The sequence below is a fragment of the Parus major genome, chromosome 10, assembly GCF_001522545.3.
Source record: "Parus major isolate Abel chromosome 10, Parus_major1.1, whole genome shotgun sequence".
Classification (NCBI taxonomy): Eukaryota; Metazoa; Chordata; class Aves; order Passeriformes; family Paridae; genus Parus; species Parus major.
This window is the reverse complement of record NC_031779.1, coordinates 2,429,783-2,451,229: the sequence shown is the minus strand read 5'-3', so window position 1 is coordinate 2,451,229 and position 21,447 is coordinate 2,429,783. Positions and strand designations below refer to the sequence as shown.

Sequence of the window (21,447 nt, the reverse complement as noted above, 5' to 3'; positions counted from 1 at the left end):
AATACACATTTTCAGTCTTCTCTGTCCCTAAGTACATCTGCCCATGGGATCTGTCCTGAAGCCAGTCAGCTGTGACTGACCAATTGGTTCATGGGGTAAAAAATTCATGGTGTGTTATGATGTTTAAATTGAAGTGCTGCTGAGGGGAAATGGTGTTTAGTTAATTTAACCTTTTTAATCTTTATCTTTTTTCCCCAGAGGTATGGAGAACTTGGTAGCTGGCTCCAATCTTCCTCCACTCTTTACAGATGAGGATGTATCTAAGGAAGGTAGTGAAATTAATGTAACTGGGTAAGCAAGTCCTTTTTCACTTTCTGCTGGTAGATACCATCTCTGCACTTGTAAGGGAAATTGTTTCAGTAGGAGGAAGGCATTCTAAGTAATTTTTAAAAAGAGAAATAAACCAAACAGAATTAAATCTTGCAACATTCCCTTGGCCTTGATAGAAGATCACATGCCTCAGTTTAGGAGAAACTAGAACTCTTCCAAATTGATGGAAGTGGGTACAAACTATTCTTTTGTACCTCTTAGCTTTAAAAGGTAAATCCCTAGGATTTTCAGTCTTAAGACAGGTGACATGGTGGGGATAGAGAGGGAGGAAGTATTTGTTGGCCATAGTGGTCCCTGCTAAGTTAAAGATATACTGTTCATCAGTGATCTCTGAAACTGATCACTGAGACCAGTATCTCATTTTTGTCAGTCCAACTCTGCTTTTACAAACTGCAACAATGGTCTCTTAAAATCACAATGCCAAGAGAAATCCAAAGGTTTCTTTTAAGAATACATGGAATTTTTGCTGTGTTTTTATAACTGAAGTTCCTTTTCTGTTTTGCAAAGCACCAAGCAATAAAATTCAGACTTTGCTGTCAGGTGAAGCCCTGTGAAAATGAATGTGAACACCTTCACTTCTAATGGATCTGAATTTGGATTTACTTATTTGGAACTTCAAACTTGTTGGTGTCAAATTAGGTCCATGTTCAAATTAGGCTTGTATTAAGAGGTATTACTGTTTTGGCTGAGCTTTCATCAGTGTCTGCTGCAAATGGCTGCATCATATGAAGTTTTTTGTGTAGGTGTAGTTTCAGGAGCTTCTCTGCTAAGGGGGAATGGAGGGGAAAACTGAAATACTCTTCAAACCCTAACAGTGAGCTGTGTTGTTCTTATTCTTTTTGACGCATACCAAATATAATTAACTTATGGGAGGGTGCCTGCTTTGTTCCCTTGCTCCCTCTCTAATTGTCAGTAATATGAGCTCAATCTGGTGTCTCAAAGTCAGCCATGGATCTCTCCAGCCCTTGTGTCTTTACCAGTAATTATGTCACAATTGCTGATTGTGGTGAGTAATGAAAATATGCTGTTCTCTCTGAAGACAGAGATTCCCATGGGCATTCAAATAACAATTCTGTTAATATGTATCAAATTTTATAGCTGTATTCTACGTCAATAGGAGCAGTTATTTTGAATATTTAAAATTTGCCATAAACATGAGTAGCTTTAGACCAGAATAAAGGAGCAAAGGAGAATTGAAGCATACTGGGCTGTTAGAGGAATTTTCATTAATGTAACTGGGTAAGGGCAAGTGTTCTTTAGCCTCAAGAAGGGTTTAGAATCTGAGGCGAGTCCAAAAATCTCGTAGTAATTTGCCTACTGAGCACAGTGCTGAGAATGTCAGGGGGTTGTTGCCCCAAAATGTATGTTCATCACTGTCAGTCTACCTTCAGAAGTATTTCTGCACGCTTGCTCTTCTTTTTTGCCTGCAGACATGTTGCCCTTTTTTGGAGTAAGGTAGATTGATACAGCTCTTACAGCAAAATTAAATAATGGAGCCTGCTGGGAGCTAGTCATGTTTGTATTTAAATACCCACGTGTATGAGCAGGAGGTTGTGTGGAACGAAGTTCAATCCAAGATCATAAGCAATCACAGACCTCTAAATGTATTTGTGAAGAAATACATTAAACACATCCAGATAGGTGGGTCTCAGTTGCTGATGAAACTTTTCATTTCAAATTCCTTATGGTACTTTTGAGGAAGGGTAGATTTACGCTCTCTGGTTTCTGATCCAAACATACACTTGCCTGCAAATTATTTGTGTAATCAAATGTTTCACTAAAAATTAAACAAAATACCGCTTTTAAAATCAAACTGGGTCTGAAAGTCCATAGGAACTGTGGTAATTATAGTGGTTGCTTGGATGGAACAGCCAGTTTTTCAAAAGTCACTTTTAAATCCCGTTTTTTCTTGCTAGTGTGAGAATGAATATATTTGCAACATTTTTGCATGTTTTAGAAGATTAGGGAGGAAGTGATTTAGGAATGATGATTAAATTTTTTGTTCTCCATTTCTGTGCTTTTTCAGATTAGCTAATTCGGAGAGTTCATTCAGTGGTGGAACTTCACAGCCCGTGAGTAACCCAGATTTGGTGGAGGACTTGTCACAGGCTCAGCAGCAGCAAAATGAGTCTTCTAATACTGCTGAAGCCACTGAGCAGAAGCCTGAGGAGGAGGTGAGATGAAATAATAGTAACTTTTCAATGAAGCAAAGACACTGAATTTTATCATTATATTGTCTTGCTTGCTTAGATTTTTTTTTTTTAATAGGATCATAAATTTTTATCTGTTTGCCATTTTCATCTTCTGATTCTCTAATTTTCTCCTGTGTTGCACAGCTGCACACAGATAGCTGGCAGTTGGAACGTGCAGAGAACAGCACATGGGTCTCAGCTTAGACAGAGGGGCCCACAAGCTGATGCTGCATTCAGGACTGAATGTTCAACTGCCACAACTTACCTTCTCTCTTGTGAGCCAGCAAAGTGAGACCATTGTACTTTTCTGGTAGTAACTGATATCTTTAAAACCATTATGTTTTTACTGCTTTAGACTGTACTTTGTGTACCATCCAACACTGATTTTTGGTGACTAAATCATGAAGGACCTGGACTAGGAAGTGGTTTGGGGGTTTTCTGGTTTATTTGTTTTTTTTGATAGATGTATCTGATACTTCTCCTTGTAGTTTGTTTTCAGCTATGAGGTCCTTTTTTAATTAAGTAATAAAATTCCAGGAGGGAAACAAAAAGTAACATGATGGCAGGAACATGTTGATCTGGGGAAAGATTAGAAGTACTGAAAATAGTTGTATGTATATAGCACTAGAAAATAGTGTTGTCCAGAGATTGCTGCAGAAATAGTTTGAAGCCAAGAGGAGGAGTGATAATGATGTTATTCCTGTGAACTCACAGCGTGCCCCAGGCACATCTTACAGTATTCCCTGCTTTGGAGTTTTTGTTGCTCCATGGCAGGTGATTAGTGGGGAAGACAATCTACTGAACAGATGAGAGTAGAAAAGCTGTATACTGTCTTTACACCCACATTTTGGGCACATTGTTTACAAAGGACAAAGATCTGGAAGGTGCAAAATAACTATCAATTTTTAACTAATACATAAAATCTCTCCAGAATGCTATTAAAGTAAATGACTTGCAGGGGAGGGTATGTGAGGATGCAAATAACTAAAACAAAGCAAACAAGTAATAAAAAAATATTTGCAGTTGCATTGGTTGAGATGATCATGTTGTGGATTATCAGTCCCTGGGATTTCACAATCAGAAGTTGATGCAAATGTTATTTTGTTGTCCCTGTCAACTAGGAGAAACTGTAAGCTACTTTTCACACTGAGACTTGTTTGTCTTTGTTTAGACAAAAGTCAGGATAACTCTAAAATAGGTTTTGAAACCTGCATCCACGGAGAGGATTGCAGCCATGTGCTCCTGATGAAGTTGTTTATTCCTTCCAGAGGTGGTTATTTTCACTCAGTCTGAATTGTCTTCTGTTTTCATTTTGCAGCAGCAAAGAACCAAACGAGGAGGATGGGCCAAAGGGAGAAAGAGAAAGAAGCCCCTCAGGGACACCAATGCCCCCAAATCCCCCCTCACCGGATACGTGCGGTTCATGAATGAGCGCAGGGAGCAGCTGCGAGCAAAGAGGCCAGAAGTCCCTTTCCCAGAGATCACCAGGATGCTGGGCAATGAGTGGAGCAAACTGCCTCCTGAGGAGAAACGGGTACCATTGCACTTCCTTGTCCTTGCTGGATGTGATTGCTGTTACATGGGAATGTTGTTTAGTGAGGTGACACAGGCTGAAATCGTGTTGAGGAGGATATTTCAAAATGAGGGGCAGAGGTTGACATGATGAACCCTGGCAGGGTCATAGCATCTCCTCCAGGGGTGACTTGAGGAGACCTGTATCCTCTAGGTAATGCAAGAATACATTCAGAATGGGGGGAGTGCACTAATGAGATATCCCACAGTTTGTATGATCCATCTGGGCGTAACTCTGCTGTACCAACTCAGATACGTCTGAGACTTGTAAGGCCAAAGTCTTGGGATGTGATGTCTTCTAACTGGGAGTCCTGTGGCTTTCAGGACTATCTGATAAGTGAATGAAGCTCAAGGCCATGTTTGGGCTGTTTATTAGGGCCTTCTGGAGTGGACTTTGTTAATGGCTTAATTGCTAATGGGTGTCTGTCCACACCCGATTGCCAGTTGGAGATTACAGAAAAGCAGTTTTTAAATGACAGTGCAACTGAATCTCATATGAATTTAATCTTCATATTTGACCTTTGAAAAATACTTTTAAGGGTGTAATGAAAAGTAAGATGAGACAAGAACCCAAATTTTCCTTTTGTTGCTTCTTACTAAGCTCACAGAATACAACATAGAGAGATGATTTTAAATGATGCATAGGCACTGTGATTTAACCATAATGGAAAATATGTAGCAAGGCAAAGCAGTTGATTCGGTAGCAGGGATGGTGAGAATGATGTTGCTTAGACAAATTCAGGATTGCTCCTATGTAGGGTTGGAAATTTGTATCCATGGAGAAAGTTGTGTTGTGGTGATGAAAATGTCTACTGGGAGAGAAGGGAAAAAGAGATCTGCCCCTCTGTACCCTGCACTTTAACATATTTTTATCACATCTCAGGCACATTTTTAACCTAGGAAAAAGGAAATTGAGTTCAAATCTCTATTCTGTATGCTGCTTTTTAAATCCCTGGGGAATCTGTCCTTGAGTAAAGCTGTAGGTTTCTAACTCAGAGCAGGTCAAGGGAAGACTGCTGAGCCCTTTCTGCAGTACTTTGATGGAGATGAAAAAATTAATTCTGTAAGAATTAATATCTTACAGACAAGTAACATGTCCAGAAGCAATGTCAACTCAACATCACCAAATTTGCACTCCAATCCAGAATGTTATCACTGTCATCAGCAGGGTCAAAACTGTGTTGCAAATGTATGGAAATCGCAACTTTTATGTGTCGTCATGATGACTTAAAGAAAATACCAGGTGACTAAGGTTTACAGATTTATTCTTACATTCATTGAATTTTAAACCCATTTGGAGAAAAAATTGGGAAGGCAGTTTTTTTTTTTAAAGGATCCCATTAGTAAGCATTGTGACCTTTCATGAAATGTTTTTCAGTTCATCAGTTCCCCTAAAGAATTCTCCAGCTAAGCTCATCGTGCCATGCAGATGTGTGAAATACCTTCAGGCTAATAAAAAAAGGCTTCTATTAACCAAAATGCAGATAGATTGTATCAATTAAAAAAGGGTTTCTATTAACCAAAATGCAAATGGATCATATCAATTAAAACCAGGCTCTTTTATCTTCATGCTGCTCTTTGCAATAGCCATGATGTTTTGTTCACTTCTCAGATGTGCCAAGTGTGGTGGTGCTTTTTCTCTGTGGGGCATGAAAACAAGACTGTATTTGGAACTCCACTGGTACGGGTCTGAACCATAAAGCATCATCTGATAAGATGTTATTAAGTGTTTGGCAGCACTTCATCCTGGCCACAGAACAGGAATTCTAAAGTGTTTGGTCTGTCATGTGTAGGTAACACTCAGTTGAGTGGAGTAGCTTAGTAGCAAGTTACTCCTAGGCCTAGCAAAAAAAAAAAAGCAGAATAGTTATTATAAAAAATAAGACAATGGGACACCAGAGTACAGTAATTTTATCCAGCAATCTTGTGTCTTTGCATCTCATAGTTTGTTCACTCCTCTCCTGTTCGCATAGGTGAAATGGATCAGCACTTCATCTGACAAGTTTCCTCTCCAAAAGGGAGGAAACTCCCTGAAACTCTTGGACTTTTTTGTTTCAGCGATACCTTGATGAAGCAGACAGAGATAAGGAGCGTTACATGCGGGAGCTGGAGCAGTATCAGAAGACTGAAGCCTACAAAGTCTTTAGCAGGAAAGCACAGGACAGACAAAAAGGCAAATCACACAGACAAGGTATTGAATGGGACAAAAGTATGTGCCTAGCTAGAACAGTAGATTCCCAGCCAGTCATGTAGCCTGACACTCACTTAAAGCCTTGAATTTAAGGGCTGGTTAAAAAGTGTGTTCTTTCTATGGCATTTACCTCAGGAAGTGTAAAGGAATTAGACTTATGAGAATTTAACTCTGTCTAGATTGTGATGTTGGACATGGTTTAGGTGTAAAAGTAGACACAGCTTCTCTGTGACTTTGTAGGAAAGCTGCACGGGTCTGTCTAGAATTGTTGTGTAATTAGGGTTGTGTAACTGCCTTAATTCTTTGGTTCATGTTTTCTTAAATTTTGTTTATTTTGAGAGACTTCTTGTTTGTTTTCTTTTTCAGATGGAGCAAGACAGACAGCTCATGATCATGAGGTAAACCTCTTAATTCTACATTTACATAAGTGGGTAGACTTTCAGGTGAAAAAAAACTTTTAGTGAAGTTAAAACCCAGTTTATCAGAACTTGAGTATGAATTCTTCCTCTTCTTAATGCAGGTTTTGAAAAGTTAGAAATGACTGAGCATTCTTACACTCATTGGTATAACAAAACTAAATTTGAAAAGTCTTGGGCAGGTACAAATGATAGATGAAATGGAGCATAGGATACACTTAAAACATAGATCTGTTTTGTAAGAACTTTCTCTTTTAAGAACTTAAAAATAGTGTAAGACCTCAATAAACCTGCTGAGTTAGCACCTTTAGGTGACTGTTTTCAGGTAATGATTTTTTGCAGTAACACAAGTGCTTGTGGCTTCCTTGAGAAGAAAATGGGTAAAGCAACCAAATAATTGGAAAATCTCGGACTTAAACCTCCTCCTGTCCTCCCTTGCCCTCTGCATATGTAAATATTGGAAAAGAGTCATAATGTCTGGCTATAGAGCTCATCAACTACAGTACAGGCATCTCACCATAAATCTTGAGTGTCCTAGCTGAGTGTTGTTTGTCTCTCCTTGAAACATCACTGCTTTCTCCAGTTGTATTACCTAGGGCCACAGAGCTTCTTTAATGGTTACCAATAAATTGCAAACAAAGAGCAATGAAAAAATTCTTGCTTTAACACAGCCACTTCACTTGTTAGCAATAGGGCTTTCTGAAAGATCTGTTTTTCTTTGAGAGGTTTTTTGCCTTGGGAAAGCAATCCAGTTGGTTTCTAATGTGTTCATTGCAATAGTGACAAGGCTGAGCACTGCTGAGAGGCAAATACTGGTCTTGAAGGAAAGTAAGTTTCACTTCCAGGAAAACATTTTGGTAACATGTGTTTTATATGCCTTCATTAACTCCTAAAGGAAGTGCTTGCAGTGAGATTATCCTTCAGAAGTACATGGTCCCCAAGTTTTCTGATTCTACAGTCACTGAATCCAAGTTTGTCTTTAATTGTACAAAAACTGAGGGCTTCAAGGTCTAGGCTGACTGTCACCTGTCACTGTTACATAATATTTAAGTTATACAGGTGACAAACTACAATTTGGAGTCTTCCCTCTTACCCTTCTAATTCAAGCTATCATTGCTGATCTTTCACATCATGAATGCAGTTAAAAATGAGTTCTCCTCACGCTGTGGGGCATTTAAGCTTCATCAGATACAGCTGAACATCAACCTGTCTGACATCCTACTCTGAACTGTGCCTATGACTACTTGGTGTTTTCACCTTTATATTTATAAAATCCCACATGCTTATCACCTGATGTGCTTTCACATCTTTTGTGCAGGAATGTCAATTATTTTAATCCTGTATAGGTGGGGAATAAGCAGAAAAATCTTAGATTGCTTTTAGAAGTGTCTGCTCAAGTTGTTACTGGAAGTGAGGCTAAAACTTTTTGTCATCTTGCTGCTTTCTCCTGCCCGCACTGACTTCTGCTGCTGTGTTTGTGATTAGCAGGTACAAGCTGATGAAATTATTTTTTGAGAGAATATAATAAAATAAGGTCAAAGAAAGATTTTTTCTTTCCCTTGCTCCACTTAAGTGTTTATGATGTAGTTTCTGTGAGTTGGTGTTGAAGCTATTTTAAACATTGTGCATAGAATTGACCTCTAAAGAGTTTAGTGATGGGCAATTCAAATACTAATTATAATAAAAAATAGCTAAAGGATGAGAGAGAACTTTTAATAGATATTTCCTCCAAAAACATGCACACACTGTCCCCGAACTCATCTATGGGCATGAAATAGAACATTTTTCTTCCTTCAAATTCTGGTTTCATAAATATGACATATAGCAATATACACTGGAACTATTGTCATCAGCAGTGACTAAACCTCTGGATAATTGTTCTCTGTTGTTCTGTTATTGTTTATTTCCTCAAGCTGCTCGATTCCAAGTAGGTCTGGCATCATGCACTCGGTTACACTTGTTACTGGAAAGCTTTCAAAGGTTTGTGCACACAGGTTGAGGAGAGCAGGAGTTGCCTCGTGGTACCTACTCTGAGAACATTTAATGGAGTGGTACATCTATTATATCTGTTCCTTCCACTGTCTGCAGCCTGACCATGGCAGGAAGGGTGAGCTTTAACCCCCAAAAAATCTCAGCTATCTCATTACCTTACTTCACCAAGTCGCTAAGAACTTCAAGTCTGATTCATTGCAGAATCTTCAAAGTTCAACCTCAGTTTTAATAACTAGATGAGATTGTTGACTCTTGAAGCATCTCAATCTTATTTAAGGCAAATGTTAGAAACAATTTTGATTCTCTTTTGGTTTGAGGGATGACTAAATGATACATGAACTGAACAGACTGGGTCCTTTTCAGTAGGAGGTAATCAAAGCCTTAGGATTTTAATCTTCAGTGAACCTCAGAGTGGCTTAAGTACTTCATGGTTCTCAAGAGGATCTTTTATGTGCTGGGTAATGTATTTTGTAATGGGAGAGTACTGATGGTTTTAATGATCACTCTTCTGCTTAGCAGAATTTCTTGCCTTTTGGAAGCTGGACAGTTATATCTAAAGCCTTAATATTTTTTGGTTTTGACCTGAAGAACCTGTATCCTAGGGCTGCAAAGAGAATAACTTCTCTTTCCATACTATCTCCTCCACCATCTATTCTGAAGGGGCCAGTGATGATCCAAGCCAGTGGCTCCTTGCACACAGGTAGTAATAGTGAGCATGAATTACAGTGTTTAAGATGAATGTCCTGCAAGTGTTCTAACCAAGCTTCATAGCTGCCAACATTTCTTCGTGCACATTAATGTTGAGATCCTAGATTTTGTGGTGAAATTAATTCTTAGCCATCTAGGCAGTGTTCAGAGAAAAAAATGAATGCATTATTCACACTTCTGTATATGACTTCTCTTTCTAAATATACTCTTGAGACATTTGCTTGAGGTATTTGTATGTAGCAGCACATATAAAAACTTCAGTGAAAAGCATGTGTGATCATGAACCCCAAATAAACCCTGCTATGCCTCACAAAGTGGGAAGAGTTGCCCTTCCCTCCAGTCTTGCCTGTTTCTCGTGTGTCTCCAGTTGATTCAGGCCTAGTGAAGTTTGAATTCTCAGTAAATACAGAGCTCTTCAACTGTAATTGTGCCAGACAATAAAAGCCAGCTTATCTTTAAAAGCAATCAATGAACAGTCTCTGTCCTAAGGGAAAGACAGAGTAGCTGTAGTTCCATGTAGTCTTGTCTGTCTTGGTTGAATGTCAGATGGCATTCAGGTCACCCCATGTACCCCTCTGTGTGGCAGACAGCACTGTGATACTCTGAATTCAGGGGCCAGAATTCCCTTATCAGCTGTCAAACATTGAGGTTGTCTGCTGGAGGACAGTCATGTGTAACACTGCAATTCTGGATAGTGAGTTTGTGGCACGTTATCAGCCATAATGTTTGAGAGTTGTGAAAAGCTTTTGTTCTCTGCAGAGACTCTTTCCTATGTAATTTTGTTTCTGTGTTGAGTTACAGGTTGGTTGTAGTTGCTACAGTTTATCAAACCAAATTTGTATTGCCTTTGTCCATAATGATTCAGTTGCTAGAACAAGCATTAATTCCTGTTGATTTAGAAGTGGTGACTGAAGTATAATAGCGTTTTTTTGCCTTGAGTGAAATCACTTTTTGTACAGTTTTTTTGACCAAAGTTGTAGAGCATTTCCTGATTTAAAAGTGGCTTTTTTGCTTTGGTGGTGAAAGGCCAAGACCCATGAAACTTACTGGGCATTTTGTTCACTCTGTCTACTGTTTGTTGATATTCCTGTAATGACTATTTCAGAATGTGTCAGTTGGTTGATGGTGGAAAATATAAATGCATTCAGATAGTTTTTAAAACTGCATAATTCTCATGTGTAATGCCATTAGGGTGAAAGAGTGTATTTTAATATGTTGTATGTTATTTCTTAATGATGATATTTGATAAAACCTGTATCTTGAAAATCCAAGACACATCCTTTGGCCTTTCTTGGTAGGAGCTGGAAGTGTCTTTAATCCATACAGCTTTTAGCTGCCTCAGATTTTGGTCTCCTTGGCCTTTTATTCTCATCATCAAAACAGTTAAGTGAATTCCTGAAAACAAACTGTTTAGCTATGTTATTCCTCTTTCTGTTGTAGAAAGAAGCAGATACAAAGGAGAGATCTGTCTTTGATATTCCAATCTTCACAGAAGAGTTCCTGAATCATAGTAAAGGTAAGTTTAACTTTTGCAGGACCATTTCCTCCTTGATTTTCCAAAGTTTTTGGCAAATGCTGTCCAGCTGAAGAGTCCTTGCACTCTCCCATCTCAGCTCAAGTAAAGACTTGGGTATAGTTTCTGCTATTACCTTACTCTATATACACAATGGCTGACAGGCAGTTTTTCCTGGCATTGTCTTCCTGAATTAGCCTTTTTCAAGAGTGTTTCTGATGTTTATTCCAACCAGTTCAAGCTGTGTCTACTGTTCTATAGGACTAAAAAATATCTAAGATGTATCCTGATGGTTTCAGGCTGGTAAGCAGTATTTTATTTCCCCCCATAAGTGAAAGATTACACTGATATATTTTCTGTTACCGTTTGGTTTTCATATCTGTGTGTCTCAAGAGTTGAGTATTTTTTGCCAGATTTCTTGAAGACTTTCTTGACTGAACAGAATTTAGATTCAGATACTTTTCATGGTCAATAGAAAATTATTTTTGTAACTGGTGTCTTGTTTGCAGGATTCTTAGCACTGTTGCTAAACTGTCATTCTGATTGCATTTGAAATCAGTCTTGCAGTCTTCCTCCCTGATCAATTCCCCAGTTCACTTCCATTCTGATGCTTTGAATGTTTTCTGATTTCCCTCTAGGAATTATCTCTATTTATAAAGTGCTACTGTAGGTGCTCTTGTCACTTCATGATGTGATGCTTTTTATCTCTAAATCACAACTGCACCGTTTGTAATTACCAGACCATTCTGCCTCGTTGCCTACTGGTGCTAGAGATGTTTTCAGTAGTTTCTTGACTCTCTGGGAATGGGTTGATGTTCACAGCCCGTGAGGCGGAGCTGAGGCAGCTGCGCAAATCCAACATGGAGTTTGAGGAGAGGAACGCTGCCCTGCAGAAACACGTGGAGAGCATGCGCACGGCCGTGGAGAAGCTGGAGGTGGACGTGATCCAGGAGCGGAGCCGTAACACGGTGCTGCAGCAGCACCTCGAGACCCTGCGGCAGGCACTCACCAGCAGCTTCGCTGGGGTACCACTGCCAGGTGAGACTGGGAAATTCAACTGCTCGTGTTTATGTGATGATATGAGCTGAGAACACATGGGCTGCTGTTGTACTCCTGTGCTCTTGCCTGTTCCTGAGCTTTTGTTGCATGGGATAATGAAATACTTAAATGCATGCAGGGGAAAGTGTGGAGTCAGTGCTTTGTTTCAACATGACATTTATTTTCTTATTGCTCTTACTTTTCCTAATAAAGTGAGAGACATATTCAGTCCTGGCTCTCCTTCACTTGTTTTATGAAAGTGTCACTAAATAGAATAGACAGGACTTGCAAGTTCCTTGATTAAAATAAAATCTGTGTCTGTATTGTCAACTGCCAAGGAACCCACTTAGATTCTATGAATGCCCTGCTGAAAGAGTTTGTTATAATCAACTCTGAGACCCAAATCAAAGAGGACCATGCTTCTTTAGTCCTAATATCCTTGGAACTATTCACTTTGTGGATGTAGGAGGACATTGTTTAGCAGAATCTGTCACAAGAGGTGGTGCATAGAAAAACCACCTCCTGTAGCAGTTTGTGTGTTGGCAAAAATTACTCTTAGCAATTTTTTGGAATTGCTGTGGTCATCCAAATACCTTGTGGCTCATTTCACTGTGTTCACTGTAGGCAGTGGGGAAACCCCCACGATGGAAACTATTGATTCCTACATGAACAGACTGCACAGTATTATCCTGGCCAACCCACAGGAGAACGAGAACCTCATCGCCACAGTGCGAGACGTGGTGAACAGGCTGGAGCGTTAGTAATGGGGTAAGTGTTCTCTCCCAGGCTGCTCTGTGCCTCTGGCACCTGTTCTGCTGCTGATTTCTGTGCTGATCACCATATTGTACAATCAGAAAGGTTTCTTCCTCAAAGCTGCAAGAGCAGGTTGTCTTAATGAAAATCAAATTGGGTTGAAAGTATTCCATGGCATTAAAGGGCTCTGAAATTCCCTTTAGCTCCAAGATCTTTATGTATTTGTATAAGGTGAGTAAGAGTTCTGACAGAATGGTAACAGGGTGACTAATTTAGAAGAAGGGTCCTTTCCTAAGTGAAGTAAATCTGAAGATTTCAGCAGTAATTGTAGAAACTGATGGCCACAGGGAAATTCTATTTGTCTCAGGAGGTTACAGGTGAACTCAATTCTGTTATAAACTGAAAATACCCTACCTCTCCTCTGTAGCACCTGTAGTCAAGCTGTTGTAATCAGGAAGGTTTACATGCAAATGAAACACTGAAATATGGTTTAAACTGTACATAGCATTTGCTGAGATTAATATTTATGTGGCTTGTGCATAGGTTATTATTGATCTCATGATTCTGTATTTTTGCTGCTTTTTAACAGCTTAGAAAACTGTAATAGAGAACAGAGTAGAAAAACAAATTAACAAAGAAGTAAATACCAGTCTTTCTGCATTACTGTGCTGCTTTGCATTTCCCACACCTCTCACTCCCCCACTTCCCCATGATGCACAGCACTAGGCAGCCATGAGGAGTTTGCCTATTACTATTTTAACAAAGTACATACCCTCATTCTTTAGGCATTTATAATGTAGCGGTCTACTGTACACGTCTTGAATAGTGTTTAGAAATGCAAATAAAGCTGCCTTGTGCCATCTGCAAATATGAAGACAGGGCTTTTCATCCTTTCTGATTCTGACCTTTTGTGTGCTGTGTAGAACAGTTAATTACACATTTCCCATTATAGCGTGGCTTTAGCTGGGAGATCATTGTCCTTCCGGAGGGTAGCCAGATGGAACGGACTGTAGTTCTAAGAGATGACTGAGCTCCCAGCAGAATAAAGAAGTGCCTTTACTGCTGCTATTTGTGAAGGGAACAGCTTGTCGATCCAGGTCTGGGATTTTGCAGCAGCTCATCAACCTCCTCCTTTTTGTATACTGTTTTCAATTAGTTCTCAGGCTCAGAAACAGAATTGGGGGAGGGGAGGTTTTACAGAATGGCTAAGAGGGAAATCAGTTTCTTGTCCATCAGTTATTAGAAGGGTATGCCAGGCCCAGAAATGGATATTTGTCCTTTAAACACCTTGCTAGAAAAATCATATCTCAAAGTTACTAAAATCTAGACTTTCATTCTCTTGCCAGGTGGCTTCATCTTTCCTAAGGAATGGACAATTTCTGTGTTCCTAAACATATGAATACAATTTTCTTGGATAAGCTGCATTTGGCTGTAATTGATTTAGAAAAAGTAATTCTTGCTTTAAAGTTCTTCCTTCTAACTTCTATTTGAAAAATAGTACTTCTTTCCCTTTTCTTTTCCTACCAATGTCTTCCCTTTTTCCAGCAGCAAAACAGTGTAAGGCAATTAAAAATGTGATTAATAATTAATAGTTTCACTGGATAATGGCATGATGTAACTGATCAAGTAATTAATGGGACTGTTAATTACAATGACTTTCACTTGGCCATGATTATTTTGAAGGAAGAAGGTTGGGTTTTGTTGGATGCAAACCTAGAAAATGGTAGAGATTCCCTAGAAAACAAGGAAGCTTTGGATAAAAGGTTCAGCTGGCAGATGATAAACTGTATCAACAAACATAAACATTTGTTAATGTACATATGAAGGATATTAATTCTGAATGTCATCTCTGTCAACCAAGTGGTTTGTTTGAGGTTGAGACACATCACAAATCAATACCACAGAAAACTGTCGTGATGCTCCTGAAAACAGCTCTTTCACAGATCTGAGGTGGGTTTTGGTTGCCTAGTACATTATGTTTAGGGATTATTTGACCATACTGCTGAATATTTTGATTTTTCTGTACTGCACGGTAAAATACTTCTTTGTGCAAGCAGTATATGGGAAGAGGAGGAAGGATTTTGTTGTTTAGCACTGGATGGAAGCAGCAGCTCAGTTTGGTTGTGTCTCTAGAGGCTGCTTTACTATCCTGAACATCATGTTTTCAGATCAAACATCCAAAAACCCGTATCATGGTGCCTGTTTAGTCCTGGCAGATTGTAGTCTTCTAATCCTTATTTTTCTGTTTCATCTGCAGGTCTCGTGACCCGGGGAAGCTTTACAAAATTTTTTTGGCCAGTGTGGAATAAGAAGCCATGAGGGAAAGCCTAGGGTGGGAGGCAGGATGGCAGCTTTGTCCTGGGCCCTGCCTGTGTGTTTTGTCAGGGAGACAAACAGATCAGTGCATTAAGAGATCTTGAGAAGCCACGGACACCGCCCACTAAACATTTGGAACTGTTCTCTGTGTGAACATTTAAGAGCATGCAACTTTTGTGCAATCTACATTTTTTTATGGATTTTGCTGGGTGTGAGGGTGCCTGTGTTCTGTGGACTGGCTGACTGTGGAGATGAAATCTCAGCTTGTGAAATGGAGTCAGCATATATGTTGTAGTAATAACTTTGATGTGTTATATTGCCTAATGTCTTCTAGTGTCTTTTATTTTGTTTTCATGTTTATCCTGTGGGGTTACGTTCCTTCACTTTAGTTCTCTTCTTTTGATCTTGTTCCCTGATTCTTGCAGTACTGGATAGCAGTGCTTGTGTCCTCTGCTCTAACAGGGAGTTTTCCTTGGTGCACTGTCTTGTCCTACACCTCCTGCTATGTTTATAGGAGCTTTTCTTAAGCAGAATCCTGGGGTTTTTTTTTGTGTTAGCCTGCAATTCCTACAATGTGAGTTTGCTAGAGACTGGCTGTGGTTGATGCTTTGTGACTTGATTCTACTATGAGACAGACCTCCTCTCTCCCCTCTCTTCAAGCACCTCCCTTGCACATTGCATCCTGCTCTTCTGTGAAGGTCTCCTGTTACCTCTTGAAAACGTTTGATGGAGCATTTTACTATCAGAAAGATCAGTGGAAATCAAGATAGAAAGTGAAACATTAATTCTTCCCAGCAGGGAAAATGAGATTCTTTGGTTTAGACTTAACCCACAAAGTTGCCCTTCCTCTGATACGTTTTTCACTCTTATTTAATGTTGTTTTTGAGAGAATAATCTCATGGGGAAAGCAGTTTTCTGTAATAAGAGAAATGGGCACAGGGATTGCATTTTTTTTTTCCTGCCTGCCCTCCTGAATTTGCTGTGCTGGGAAGCAATGTCTCTGGAAGCAGCACATATATTTTTGCATTAATTATTAGAGCAGAGAAGGTTATTAGCAACTAGGTCCACATAGCAGCACACAGAACTCAGCATTTCAGCTTGTTTTTGCTCTCACCTTTTGTACAGTTCAAGTACTGCCCATGGAGCCCATAGCATTCAGCATTTTATGTTGCAGCTGACCTAAATGGCCTTTCACCTGTATTGAATAGAGCTCTGTATGTTTGAGTCTGACCTTGCTGAGCTACACTACACTTCTTGGCTGAGCTGAGGCACCCACTGTCTGCACTGGCTTATGCAAATTATGGTTCCTGTCAAATTGTTGATTCTGACTTTGGCTCAGCACTTGTTGGACATCTCTGAGCTTTATGGGGGTGGTTGAAATGCTCTTGCTCCTACATGACAATCTCTTTGCTCCTGCTTAAGACAACTGTTAAGATTCCCTGTTATGAATTGGAAGTTGTTTTTGTTACTGGTGTGTGTTGCTGTCAGCATCACTTTAATGCACCCATGACACAAATATTTAGAAGATTAAAAAGCAGTTTCTTCCTTTTCTGTACTGTACATATGGACTTCATTCTGGCCTTGAGCCATCTTCAGGTCAGCAGCTTGTATGTCAGGTCTCAACTTACTCCTGGGGTTATTGCTGTAGCCCAGAAGCAAGGATTTCCATGTAAATCAAGTCTTCCTTCAGGGAGGAAACTCCTTTCTCTTGTTATCAGTTGTGCTTTTAAGACTTCACAAAAAGGAACCTCAGTTTGCTGCATCGACTTCCACTCTCCTTAGCATGGATGAGACCAGTTGATGCTGCCATGAACTTTTTTAGTGGGTTCTATAATGAATTTTGTGAATCCTAGAGGTTGTTAATGCCTCCAGAAGAAGCACCTACACCTTCATCTCCTGTATGTATCTTGGTTTTTTAGAACTGGTGATGTTTGACTCTGTTGAAGTGGCCAAAATGCGCTGCATAGCCAAAAGTGATTCACCGATCAGTGAAGTTCTGTCTGTGGCATCCTACCTAATACCTTGAGTTGTATCCCATAAAGATCCAGAAATTCCATGTAATGTAGGATGCAGTTCCAGGCTATAACATATCCAATCCGTCAGTATGGTCAGATGGCTTCAGGCTGCCCTGCTTACAGAAATGTGCTTGTGGATATTGCTCATCAATCTCTGCTGAGAAGCATGCAAGTATTATGGGATAGAAAATTTAAGGTGATATTATTAGCTGGAGGCTGACAAATCTCTTGCATTTTCCCACAAGGAAGAAGGCGGGCTGGATTATCCATCTTGAAGCATCTGACTGAGTTCTTGCTCACTGGTGATGTGACAGATGATGTTTTGTCTCATTAAGAAGCTTCTTATTTATGTTGATTAACCCTATAAAAATGGATTTTGTCTTTCCAGTGTTTTCAGAGTGTCACTTCAGTTTACAGTTTTCAGTGTTGACTGATTAAAAAAAAATGAAGTGGGTGTCAAGGAGAAGAGCAGAATAAAATGCTTTTGTCACTTAAAGAAATGTTAAGGTAAATATATGAAAGCAGAATCCATTTGCTGGATTAACGTGTTTGGAATTGTTTAAATGCCAAGTTTTCTGTACAATGTTTTTGTAATTAAACTTTGGAGCTCCTTGGTTTTTAAAAAGTTGATGTGCTTGTTTGACACTGCTTCATTAAAATTGTTCAACGTTGAATCCATTCTGATTCAATTTTAACTTCATTTTCAGGAAAGAACTATTAGTACATTGATCTCTTGCCAGAGATTTTGACAACTCCACGTTAACCTTTGAACAGGAATGTGCCTCTTCCACTTCTCCATCCTAAGTGTTTTCCTCTGAAAAAGCTAAAGGAATTTAGGTTATTATAGTGGTGAAAGCTTCAGAGTCTTTGGTTGTAGCTAATGGTTTTCAAGCTCCTTCCTCAACTCACTTAAAAATGTCCTACCTCTCACTCAGCCCTTTTTTTACATCCTTGTCTTTCTTTACCCTCTCTAATTTCCCATCATCATAGTGATTTTCTTTAAGAGCCTATCATAGCTATTGCTTCCCACTTGATTTTCTTTTCCCCTGCTAGATTTTTGTCCTCTCTTTACCCACCTGCTGGCTGAGAATGGAGCAAACTGTAGCCTCATGACATTTATACTTGGTGTAGGTGCTCTGTGGAGGAGTTTGAATGACTTCCTCCTCTCCTGATGCCCTTTCTGAGGTGCTGTGAGCACCTTTATGTCTTTATGTTGCTTTTGTGGCCACACCTCACTATTTTGGTTACCAGATTAATGCCTGGTCTGTCTATACCAACAGGCTTGGTACTGTCTTCTTCCTGGGACAGACTATATTGAGATTTAGAATGCTTTGGAGATTTTTTTAAACAAAAAAAAATAATTGTGTAATGGTAAAGATATTACAAGTAGAAGGAACACAGGGAAAACCTGCATAGGAGAAGTAGCTGCCATGTGACACTGGCTGGTTTGGAGCTGGAGACAGGAACAGCACGACAGGTGCACACCCGGAGGAAAGAGTAAGAGCAAAACAGCAGTGAGTTCATAACAAGAGAAAAACCTAATTCCTTTCTAACCTGTGCTCCTGTTTGTGGCACCAGGAGCAGATGGTGGTAAATCATGCTCAATTTGAGACAATGTGGTGTAATACTTGTGTTGTTTGTTCGTGTTTGTTCCCCCATGTTTACTCTTCAGCTGGGCAATTGGAGTGATGATTAATTATCATCTAAGGGAAGTTGGGGGGATCTGAGGCTCTTACAAGGAAGAGATCACTTCCCCTTTGCTCAGGCAGGTTCCTGTTGATAATGTGGAATGTTGGATTCATTTGGAATCTTAAATTGGGTCTTTTTAACCTTCTGTTTCATTTCAGTTGAATCCTTCAGTCAGGAGTACATTGGTGCCTCTTCTTTACTTTCACCATAGAATCTTTCTGCTTGTGAACTGTGAAGAGTTTTGCTGCTTCTTTCTCCTTCATTGCTGATAGTATTGAGGTTTTTTTTAAACTTTTTTAAAAATACATTCATGATTTGCTACCTTAATTGCAAAATCTCTGGATTTTGTAAGAACTGTACCATTTTGGTGTGTGGTGAGGTATCCACATCCGTTATGTAATACAAGGCATAGCATTTATACAAACTGATTTATGGGTTTTATTAATTGACCTGTAATTCTTATGCTGTGGAGGTTTGGGGTATTTTGCTATTTACAGTGCAAATACTAATGGTTTGTGTATCTGAAGATGTAAAAATACAAGTTATTCTAAGATGTAAGGTAGTTGTGAGTCTCTGCTGTCTCTTCCTGTTGATGAAATAGCTCCTCTCCTAAAGTTGTTAAATATTCTGTTTACTGAATGGTCATGCATGCTCTGAAGGCAAAAGGCATTCTCACTTTTCTCTAGAAATATGTCTGTGCATTGAAGTCCATGTGGTCTTTTTGTTTATAAATTTGGATTGCAAGAACTTAATGAAAAAGAGTTGTGCCTGTCCAAATCCTTGGTTGGTAGATACCATCTGGTTTCCTTAAATTGAGTGGAACAGTGTTACATCCACTGAATACCTGACTGGCTGGAAATCAGAGAGTTCTGGTTTTTGTTTTGAAGCAATAGCCCTGTGGGATTTCTCTTTCTATCTCGTATTGGCAGTTCTAGTTTTATTAAATCTTTTCTAGTGTTAATCAAGAGAGAATTCCCTCATCTAATTTATTTGAAATACTGCTTAAGCCCAAGACACTTGCAAAGAAATCCCCAGCTGAAATTCAAGGCCTATAAACACACTGTTTCAACCCCTCACCCTTCAAAATGGGTGTTAACAACTGTATCAGTATTTTGATTCTTCTCAGAGGAAGTTTCTTTTCCTCAATAACACTTCAAATTCCTGTCTATGCTGGTTTTGTGTCTTGAATATTGGAGGAAGAGAAGTAAACTGTTTGGGCTGGGGCAGATTAGCAGGAAATTTATCAAAAATACAGCAGGATGGCAGAGTCCAGGAGAGTGAAAAGCTCTGGAAAATTAATCTAACGCCCTTCCCGGAAAGGACTGTGGTGCTTTTAGGATGCATGTTGTACATGCAGCACAACACAGGCTGCATTCTTTGTGTTTAATGACTGGTTATGGAGAGTGTTGACATTGTCATCCAAAGATTTCAGTTCTCTTAAATTGCTTTTACCCAAGCAAAGCATCTGCTCCTGTAAAAGGAATAATTGCTATATAGTGGTATGTGGCTTTCAGGCACATGTATGAGCTTGATGTGCAGGAGGAAGGGTTTAAATTTCCTTTTGCTTACTGGTATTAATGATGAGTGGCTCAGGCATATGTAAATGTACAGAGATAAATTCTGTTTACAATCCTTTTTTTTTTTTCGTGATGAAGGTGGCAAGAATTGCCTTCTATCTTCACCCCATTAAAAATCTGTGGAGGAACTTTGTAGGATAAGGACAGAAGAAGAGGATACAAGAATAGAATTTCCCTTTATTCCTTGAGGTTAATGTTCACTTACTACCAGAACAGAAATGGGTGAGTTTTCAGCATCAGTAAGTTTGAATTCAGACCTGCAAATTCTATACATTCTTGAAGTGCTTTTGAGGAGGAAAAGTAGAAAATGTGAAAATGAAATTCCAGCTGCACCCTAGTTTGAGGACTTCACAGTTAAGTGGTAAATGTGCATTTCCAGATATCTGAAATCTCTATCCACTTAAGCAGTTTCCTCCTGGAGGGGGGAGCAGCGGCCTTCTGATGATCCATCTTGATATCTTGGAATGAGAATGAGAGAGCTTGGAAGTGAAAGGCAGAGCCAGAGCTCCTGCATTTGAAAATTTAAGTCAATTCCCTGGTTTTGTTCTAGGCAGATGGCAGTATCTTAGGGTTTTGGTATCTCTTGGTTTTTTTAATAGATTCTTATCTTTGTTTCATACAGCTACACTGTTCTTTTCCTACCACTTTTTGAGAGCTGGTCAGGGTGGAAGTGGTTCAGCAAGTATTGCCATGTTACAGACAGCAGCATAGAAAACATGACCTGAGTTAGCTTGTCTTTAAGGTCATTGTTCTGACAGCAAGGAGTGGCTGTGATAAAGATTTCTGGTTGGCTAAAGCTGTCTCTGTGTGTTGGCAAAATCAGCACGGCTGACTTGGAGCTAGCAGGAGCTGTGAATACATAAATCCATTGAATGGAAGCTTTGCAGCTGTTGGTATTTACACAGTACCATGTCTTTGCAGAGCTGATTTTTGTTCTTGAAGCCTGCAGCAGCTTCACACTTCATCAGCCCCACCAGCTCTCAGGTGTACAGCAAGGAGGGAGCTGCTTCTCCATGGTCTTACTCCAGCCAGGAGAACCCCTGCCCAACCCTGAGCTTCACTAGTGCATCCAGATACTAAAAAACTACACAGTTTTTGGTGGTTGTAGAAAGTTTTCTGTATTTTGTGAACTGGCTTAGCTCCTG

At 39.5% G+C, this 21,447-nt stretch overlaps 1 protein-coding gene across 10 annotated transcripts in view; it reads left to right on the top strand.

Moving 5' to 3' along the window:
• HMG20A (high mobility group 20A) overlaps positions 1-17,714 on the top strand; it is a 38,572-nt gene extending 20,858 nt beyond the window's left edge. For all 10 annotated transcript variants that reach the window (XM_015639260.2, XM_015639261.3, XM_015639251.2 and 7 more), the window contains 9 exons: positions 199-291; positions 2,357-2,504; positions 3,841-4,056; positions 6,153-6,285; positions 6,652-6,683; positions 10,842-10,917; positions 11,737-11,952; positions 12,577-12,720; positions 14,963-17,714. In XM_015639260.2, the coding sequence (XP_015494746.1) occupies positions 203-291; positions 2,357-2,504; positions 3,841-4,056; positions 6,153-6,285; positions 6,652-6,683; positions 10,842-10,917; positions 11,737-11,952; positions 12,577-12,713 (1,047 nt within the window). In that variant the 5' untranslated portion in view covers positions 199-202 and the 3' untranslated portion in view covers positions 12,714-12,720; positions 14,963-17,714. The remainder of the gene's footprint in view (positions 1-198; positions 292-2,356; positions 2,505-3,840; positions 4,057-6,152; positions 6,286-6,651; positions 6,684-10,841; positions 10,918-11,736; positions 11,953-12,576; positions 12,721-14,962) is intronic.
• The last annotated feature ends 3,733 nt before the right edge of the window (positions 17,715-21,447 follow it).